Source organism: Poecilia reticulata, linkage group LG4 (assembly GCF_000633615.1).
Source record: "Poecilia reticulata strain Guanapo linkage group LG4, Guppy_female_1.0+MT, whole genome shotgun sequence".
NCBI lineage: Eukaryota > Metazoa > Chordata > Actinopteri > Cyprinodontiformes > Poeciliidae > Poecilia > Poecilia reticulata.
In genome coordinates, this window is record NC_024334.1 from 983,223 (window position 1) to 992,355 (window position 9,133).

The window sequence follows — 9,133 nt, forward strand, 5'->3', positions numbered from 1 at the left end:
TTTCTTAAGATATGATAAGATTTACGATAGAAAGCCATCATTGTTGTAAGAAGGTAAAAAAAAAAAAAAAAGAGCTTCACATCACCCATTAAAGTTTGCACTAAATCTTTACACAAAACCAGTTTCAGATTTTCTCCTGTCAGATTAATGAGGGGGACAAAGCTTCTGATCGGCATTATAGGTTCTTTGTATCCGTCTCTGCAGACATCTATTAGTTTTAATTGGCRATCTCACAATAAGATCATATCTAGAGGCTCAGCTGGTTCTGGTTTTCACCAACATCTTTGACATCAGATCTTTCATTCCGTTTCAAGCCAACARCTGAAATGTCCTGGGAGTTCTCCTCTGTTTATGGCAATGTCTGSACTCAAGACCAAAGGTCACCTGCCCTTAGTCACCTGAGCCCTTGAGCTTCAGATGCTTTGTTTATTTTGAACATGATAGAAGTATAAAATCACACACATGAACATGAAATGCAAAAGACATATTTTGTTCWATATTAACATGTTTGAAAAGGAGATACTTTGATCTCATTATGTATTTTATACACAAAAAATGTGGTTTACAACTATTCTTTTGACATGTAAACAAAATATAGCCATTATTAATAGTTCTAGAAAAGATCTTATATACATTTTAAAAATATAGAATGCAAATGAGATCTAAATGTTGATATGTTCTTAATAATGAAAATGAGTCAAGGTTGTCACTGCATCTCTGATTAGAAATGTTTCTTCACGTAACTATGRTGGATGCAACAGCCATCACTTCATTGATTTTTTTAAATCTTTGCCAGAAACATTTTTTGACCTTGAAGGCTATATTTGTGTATCTGAAGTAAAAAAAAAAACAAAGAAAGACAAATAGCACGTTTGGTGTTAGGGATTTTAACAATTTTCACCAAATTTATGCAGAATATTGCTCAACTCAGTTTAATATAAATGACTAATTTCATATCAAAACGTATGAAATTGGTACATTAGAATTATGAGGAAAAAAAAAATAAATATATATATATATATATATATATATATATATATATATATATATATACATATATATATATATATATATACTGTCCTATTGCAATGTATTTTGTTTAATCTTAATGCAACTCCATTTAAGTAGACAAACATCTTCATGTGTTTCATCAGATATGATAATAGTCATTCTAAATAGCCATTCTAAATTTCTTGTGAAAAGCCAGGTGTAAAATAATTTTAAAAAAGATTAATTTAATTCCATAATTGGTATMATTTGGAATTGTCCAGTTTCCTTCCAAGCTCCCAGGGYTCCATCTGTCTGGTATGCAGTTTGATTTCTCTGTCTAAATTATCCACATATGTGAGTATCTGTGTTGCAACAGTAACCTAGTTTTCAACCAAACAACCCTATACATGATTATACATCTGTAGAAGATGGCTGTTTGCCCTGAAAAATACAGACTTCTTTGCGTCTTCCGATACAAGACAAGATGTAAATGAACCGTTTATTTTTCCTTTAGTGGTGAGGAAACATCTGAATCAAATATGCAATTACTTGAAAGRATCAGGTGGAGAAGATCACAGCATCTGTTGTGGAATTAAGAGATGAAAATCGAGCAAATGAATTGCTGTGGAGTTACCCCACTTGTAGCTGCAGAGTATCACCAGCAGGGAGCACAACTTTCTTACCATCCTTCTTGTTTCCAAAGCCAACATTAGGGCAGTTGTGAAGGTTTGTTTCAGAGGAAACAGAAGAAAATGCCGTTTAAATGAGAAAGATAGAGATATGAGCAGTAAGTTTCAGTTCCGTATATTAACATAAAATTGTAAAGTACAATACTTTACTYCCAGTTTATACTTCTAAAACAGAATTGATATGCTGTGCATTGCTAAGATTCTGTACTGGAAATAAGTATGAGACATCAAGAGTCATTTTAAGGTTGTCATGAATAAATATGAGCATCAAGATAACTCCTGGGTATAATGAAAATGTCACTCTACTCCCCTAAACTTTCTGCTTTTTTCCTGATCATCATGCAGAAGCACTCAAGTTATATAAATCAACCTAATATATAGCTCATTCATAGAAAACATCAGTGGGTGCATGAAATCTTAATAGTCCTCTCCTCTGTCTTAACTTATTTAGATAGCATTATTGTAAAAAWGCCAGTAGTTACCAACCTCTGTAAATTTCTCATATGGATGTTGTGTTAGGATGATCAAATGGCTATAGATATATTTGATCTCTCAGTCTTTCCATTTTGCCTGGGCCACTTTGAGGAGCTCATTCAAAGCTGAAGTTCATCACTTCAATTTGAAGCCACTTGTCACCATCTGCTACAAAAATAAAATAGGTACAGCTAAGCTCCAATTTTTTGATACCACAAAGACGTTTAGGTTCAAAGTAATTTCAGTCACCTGTGGAGGGAGTTAAAGATTTGCATTATGGCAATGAGGCCCTCAAACCTCAAATGATCTTATCAGTTATCAAGTGTTTACCATTCATTACTGAGGAGGGTGTAAATCATTTYAAGTCATTTTGGAAATAAAACACAAATGARACAGATAAACTGTCTTTTCTCCCTCAAAAKTTGTACTTYTTTTACATTGTTTTATCATCACAAARCTCACTGTCATTTCTTATCAARAAGTTATTGGTTGACTCGAAAATAMTTTKAAATCTAAATCTGCTAGAGGAAATGATAAATTGAGACTTAATTTCACATTAAATATTTATCAACAGCTCAATTGAGTTAAAAATACAGCAGAGAAATCTGTTGTAAGTTGGTTTGGTGGCTTTAAAATAAGRCTCGATTACTGTAATGCTATACATTTCCCATTTTCACCGTTTATATAAAGAATAATTTGTTAATGCAGGATGGCAGAACTTGATTCGGGATCCCAACTCCAGTCCACAGTAGTTATTAAATAAACAGCAGTACATAAATTATTGAAACGTTGTTTATCTGATTTATTCATTTGTTCTGGCAGTCGTCCCTGGAGTAAATATTCCTTGATGGAGACTCAGTACGCAGCAAAATGGATGCAACCAGTTGAAGACGTTTCAACGTCTTTATGGCTTCACATAAAATGGTATTAATTTACAGTTTGTTTTTTTTAAAGCTGCTATTTTAATTCTATTTTTGGATTAAATATCTCTCAAGATTAACAACTAATAAACGTAACAAGTGTTAATTTTTAAAGGGACCTCAGTTTGTCATGTTTTGTGGGTTTGAGTTAAGAAAAGTTAGTTAGGATAGTCTCAAAACACATATTTAATTAAAATACTAGCAAAACTTACCAAGGGCAAGTAGGATATTAAGCTGAAGGGAAACAGGAAGTGTCAGGAAAGGAGTCAGTGGARAACAAAGAGACGAGAAGACTGCAGGTGAGGCAATCAGGAGATGGGAAACACCTGTGCAGGACACCAAGACCAGCAGAGGAAGGAAGAGCAATGAACAGAGATGAACCTAAGGATTTCAGAAACTAACAGAAACGTTAAACTGAAAGGAAAACTCTAATCCTAGGGTAGCAAATTCAAATGTACAAATATTMTAWTAAACAGATAAACCAGAGAATACAAAAGAATGAACAAGGCATCAAAATAAACAACGTAGAAATGATCGAAACACAAATTCAAATAGCACCCAAAGTTCAAACTCAAACAGGTCGTAACACTCACTGGGTTTGTTTGCTACTTCTAAAAGTAATCAGTCAGACGCTGTAAAGTGTAAATTAAACTTTACAGCGTCTTTAAATTAAATTTAAAGTGTAAATTATTCTGAATTTCAGTATATSTAATAAAAGATTCTGCAGTGATACTTGCAGATTTGGTTGAAAAACCCTGSGTTTTATCCTAACTTCAGTTACTGAGCAACAATCTAAACTTTTGCTTAGATTTGGCCACAGCCACAAAAGGAACATCTGAATTACTGAATAGATTCAAGATAATAATTGTAATAATTGTATTTGATTTATTGATTCATTTGATCACTAAAAGTAATCATTGTTGTATTAAGTTGTATTTTGCTGTCTGATAGTTTTGAAGTCGYAAATAAATACAAAAAATGTAACTTTCAGCAATTTTTTAAAGTCTCCAACATTCTTATTGACAATCACAAATTTAAAGTACCCGAGACCAGCAGGGGGCCTTCAGCAGGGGCTTAGTTTGCTTGTGCTTTGGGCCAGCTCCACCCAGCTACAGTCTACCTGCTTTAAATAAACTCGTAAGGGAAACATTGGCTCCCCAATAATTGTGGCCTTCAATTGAGATGTGCTGTTAGCAGCGATCCCAGGTCTCTGAAACACGAGAGGCGCCGGGAAGGTGGGCAGGGCAGCGCAGGTAGAGGCTTTTAAAAGGAGAGGGACTCGATCTTCCAGTGAACGCGGGTGTTCCTAAATCTTTGCAGGTGGGTTCTGCCGGGAGCTCGGCATTGCGGCCGAGCAGCTTCTTGGAAAAGGGCGTCAAAGAGCAGCTGAGGCAGGCTCGACGTTKGGCTGCAACGTTTCCACTCTGAAAAAGCTGGTGAGGGAATCTTCCCATGGTAGCCGGGTTAGTGTGGGAATTTGGATTCTTGTCTGGAGATCCAGGATTACAGGGTTTTTTTTTTTCGTTTATAATGTATATATAATATCTTAATTTATTATATATATTTTTTTAATCTCTAAACGCATGCTGTTTTTGATTATTTCTATAATGCTTATAGTGGCTTATTATGTCGCTGCGTTTTGTTAAAATATGCTCAATAAAACTCCATGGATGAAAAAGTAGAACTCCCCTCTCCTCTCCTCTCCTCTCTCAGATGTCCGTACAACTGAACGGAGGCCTCCAGCTGAAGACAACAGCAAAAAAAATAAAGCGCTAAAATCTGGGGGGGGGGGATTTTGACGTGACCACCTCTGACGGATGCGCCGGTAAGCGACGCAAATCACAGCTGCGGCGAGAGCGAAGGAGAGAACCAAGAAAGTGGCTGCTACGCCAGAGTCTGCGGAGGGCTGCGAGCAGARAGCACAGCGCAAGATGACCCGCAGCCCCAAATGCGCCCGCTGTCGAAACCACGGCGTCGTTTCGTGCTTGAAAGGCCACAAGCGCTTCTGCCGCTGGAGGGACTGCCGCTGCGCCTGCTGCCTGCTGGTGGTGGAGCGCCAGCGCGTCATGGCAGCGCAGGTTGCGCTGAGAAGGCAGCAGGCTGCCGAGGTGAGAAAAGGGCATGGACAGGTCAGTGGATCCCAGGTGATGGAGGGGGGGGGGGGGTTAACCCTAACCCTCTGCAAATAATCAGCGGGTGGATTTTATGACATGTGGATATTATGTGAGGACAATATAAATTGTGCGTCAAGAAAGGAATAGAATGTAATAAAAATGTGGTGGGAAACCAAAAGAGCTCAGGAATCTAAAGTAGACAGAAAAAAAGTAAAAAAGATTTGAATTCAGAATTTGGTCAAATTGCCCTTGTATTTTCTTCAGTCACACTTTCCATATCAGTTAATATACACATTTTTATACTATATTTTTATATTTAATGGGGGATGTTTTGTTACTGTGCTGCTGTAACAAATACATTTCCCCAATGTGGGGAATTCAATTCTAACAGAAGCTTTAAACTGCATTTAAAATTTGCATTTGTGCATTGAAAGCTACTGACAAAAATATTTTCAAATAACATTTGGCAGAATACATTATAAAGACCAGCAATGCTTTTCTAAGACTTAAGGCAATTATCTATTTATAAAATGTAGTTCTTTTGTTTTCAAGTTAACCAGTGCAGACAAAAGCTAGAGAGCAATTCACCTTACACACACACACACACACACACAATATGTAATCTGATGCAATTTATTTAGGAAAATAGCATGGATGTGTGTTTTCAGCAGAGATTTAAATATTGTACTTTTATGTCAAATACCAAATAATCCTAATGATTTCTGTCCGGTGTCTTAAATAATGGATTCCTCATCCTAATTGGCCCTAGTAGGGTGCCTTTGTAAAATGCAATTATGTCCAGATGTCTGATTCTTGTTCACCTTTTTCTCCCAGGGTAAAAAGGGGGTCAAGTGTTCAGCTCCATTGAGGAGAACAGCATATCAGTGTTTTACCAAAGCAGCTGACTCAAGCATTGTGGCTAAGAGCCACCCGCAGGGTAAAGTATAATTAACACCCCATTACTTATTCACATTTTCCTTTTCTCGGGAACTTTGCTAGAAAGTGCTTTTTTTCTGCTTTTGAGTACACTTTTAAATATTTGCCTTTCCTTTCAGTGGGTTACATTAACAGAAATTAAAAGTTGACTAATTGTAAGTTTAACTCAGCTTACATTCTTGCTCCTCTGATGGTCAAAACCAAAGTGAGTCACTTTCATATTTCACATGATGTGGCCTTCAAAGTAATTAATGTGTAACAAAACCTGATGGATTTCTGCTGGAGGCTTTCTAATTTAGACTCATTTTAAGGATTAGTCTAAATTCAAGCCATCTGTACTTCACAGTCTGTCATGGTACCATAAACTTTGATTCATTTCAATGTGAACTGATGCGCTGGGTCAACAAGGTAGCACATATCCATAAAGAGAAAGGAAAGTTCTGCATTTTTATTTATTTGTATTTTATACAACAGTGTTGAGTGCCTTTATATTCTGACAATTTGCTCTCATACTTTGACATAAACACCTGTACAACCTATAGTATTCAGAAGACCCCTAGTAAATAGGTCCCAAGTAGGAAAACTGATCTCAGGAAAAAGGCAACTGTTTTATGAAGAATTCAGCAGTATGTTTGAGAACATTAGTAACCTAACAGCATCATCAAGAGAGAAGAACAAACCACAGATCAGGGATGTAGTTGCAGAGTAATTTAAAGCAGATTTAGCTTTTAAAACAGTAGATCAAGCTTTGTACACCTCACAGAGCGCTGTCTAATGAATCATTGCTAATTGGGCAGAGAATGGCACAGCGTCAAACCTTTCAAGACACAGAAATCTATCAAACTGTGCAAGCAGAGCAATATTCAGAGATATAGCAATCCGCAGCTAAGGTGGAAGAGTTGTGGACTCCTTTGACAAGCTACTGTTGAATCTAAGCTTAAGTGGTCCTGTTTGCAATCTGCTAAAAGCCATGAAGGGAACACAGTAAACCTGTGGAAGAAGGTACTCTGGTCAGATCAACCCATCGCTGAATTTTCTGGCCTAAATGAAAAATTCTGTATGTCGCTGAAATTAACGCTGCACATCACCTGGAACAAACAGTCCCAGAAATTCAGACTCCCTCCAATAAATCTAACTGAGCTTGAGCAATGAGGCAAAGAAATATGAGCAACAGTTTCATCTTGTTGATCCATACAGCTGCAGTTGAAAGATTGTTCTACAAAGAATTGACTCAGGGAGGCTAAATTCATATGTCGGCTTTTCAATACGGTCTTTGCCAGGTTGGCTGCAAACCTCTGGTTTCTAAGTGCACCCCTGAAATACAATTCATAAAGGCTGCCAAGCCATTTCCATTTGCCCTCTACATACTCCTCCAAAACAGCTAGGACGCCCTAACCTTTGAAACATGGGGAAAAGGGCCAAGAATGAGGCGCTAGGAGGGAAATCAAATTCAGATTAATTCTTGTTGTTCTCTCTCCAAAGTGAAAATGACAGCACTAACCAACCGCCTGATTAAACTAACAAACAACACAGTAGTGAAAGTTAAGCTGATTAGATGGAAACATGGTGTTCTTTACTAAATGGATGTGTAATAGCAGAATGTGGCTTTGCTCCCATGTTCAGGGCTAAAACATCTGATGACCTCAGAGGACGGTGTGTCCAGTTGGTCTAAGCAGCGCCACCAGAGCCACTTCCCGTGCCCCTCCATCAGCGCCCGCATGAGGAAGAGGCGAGCTTTTGCAGACAAAGAGCTGGAAAACGTGATGCTGGAGCGCGAGTTAAGACAGAAAGAGCTGCAGAGCGAAGTTTCCTTCTCTCCCTCCGCTCTCATGCCCGTTCTCCATCCTCTACCTCTCCCCGTCTCCCCGTGCCTCCGCTGCTGCTCCACCAACAAGGACTCTTCCTCTGCAGGGACTTCCAGCTGCGTGCCTGTATATAAATATAAGCAGCTCTGTGACTGTGGCCTCCAGTTTTATGATTTCTTCCACCTAAAGAGTAGGCGCTCCACAGGAGACCACTATGATGACTTTTTATCAACCCAGAGCTCAGCGCAGCACAGGGAGGATAAAGAGGCGCAGAATGGTTGGAGAGACTGTGGGAAGAGAGGCGAGCCAGAGCTAACGCCCCCAGCATCACAGCAACGACTCAAAACCGATAACGGCGTACCGTGCGTCTGCTTTGTCAAACCGATGTTAAAACAAGCAGAAACAATCGACTTAGATCATTTTTCAACATCCAGACTCTCAACGTTTGGATCAGATCTGCCTGTTCTAAATGAACCGGGTGTCCCGGCTCACAGCAGGACTTTTGATTCCAGATCTTTAGCAGGAAGAGGCTGGAACACAGGGCCTCCTTCCACCGAAGCAAACCCTTGTTTGGACTTTGTGGAGGGTTCTCATCGTGGCTCAGTGAGGACTCCGACTGCAAAGCCGTTGCCTTTTTCTGTGGAGGCTCTGCTGAGAGCCTGACAGGCAAATGGAAAGCCAGTCTAAGTGCACTTTGCAATATGAGAACTTGAATTTAAAGCTATAAATATAATAACTCCAATCCATGCAACACATATGCACTATTTAAATGTAAGACATATTTTTGCAATTCTGTATATATTGCTGCATAGTACTTATTAAAGATAAATATTTTTGGTTACCATAATGTCATGTAAAAGTCTGCTTTGGCTATATTTTTGAACAGCAATATCTTCATCCTCCTATGCAGTGCAATAAAAATATATCAAATTCAGTTGTGTTTTACTTATATCTGCTTATGCTGCACCAATACAAAAGAAACCTTATGAAACTTAAAGCATCACAGCTTTGAATTGCGCCGTTCATTTATGATGTGGTTTGTGAATCAGAATTCAACGTGGATTTCTTTTTTACTGTTCCTTGAAAAGCTCTCTAAAATGATGAAAAGAGCCCAAAATAGCTCACAAAGCAGGTGGATTATAAAGCAGTGACGAGGTTTTTGAAACATCATTTAAAGTGCATGAATATTTTACCAGAAGATTTCT

General features: G+C 38.2%; 1 protein-coding gene across 2 annotated transcripts; it reads left to right on the top strand.

Moving 5' to 3' along the window:
- Positions 1-4,879: 4,879 nt before the first annotated feature.
- Positions 4,880-8,834, top strand: dmrt2b (doublesex and mab-3 related transcription factor 2b). Of its 2 annotated transcripts, none has more exons than XM_008406183.1 (3): positions 4,880-5,202; positions 6,022-6,124; positions 7,747-8,834. In XM_008406183.1, exons 1-3 carry the CDS (start codon positions 5,005-5,007, stop codon positions 8,589-8,591), a joined length of 1,146 nt encoding a protein of 381 aa, XP_008404405.1. In that variant the 5' UTR covers positions 4,880-5,004; the 3' UTR covers positions 8,592-8,834. The 2 variants fall into 2 exon arrangements, with proteins under 2 accessions (XP_008404405.1, XP_008404406.1); XM_008406184.1 differs by having other exon boundaries at positions 4,880-5,181.
- Positions 8,835-9,133: the final 299 nt, after the last annotated feature.

What these genes read in the sequence shown, in the direction of transcription:
- dmrt2b (XM_008406183.1), top strand. Translation starts at nt 5,005, where the DNA reads ATGACCCGCAGCCCCAAATGCGCCCGCTGTCGAAACCACGGCGTCGTT. An exon ending in TGAGAAAAGGGCATGGACAG is followed by an intron (nt 5,203 to 6,021) that starts GTCAGTGGATCC and finishes TTTTTCTCCCAG; the next exon opens with GGTAAAAAGGGGGTCAAGTG. An exon ending in GGCTAAGAGCCACCCGCAGG is followed by an intron (nt 6,125 to 7,746) that starts GTAAAGTATAAT and finishes TCCCATGTTCAG; the next exon opens with GGCTAAAACATCTGATGACC.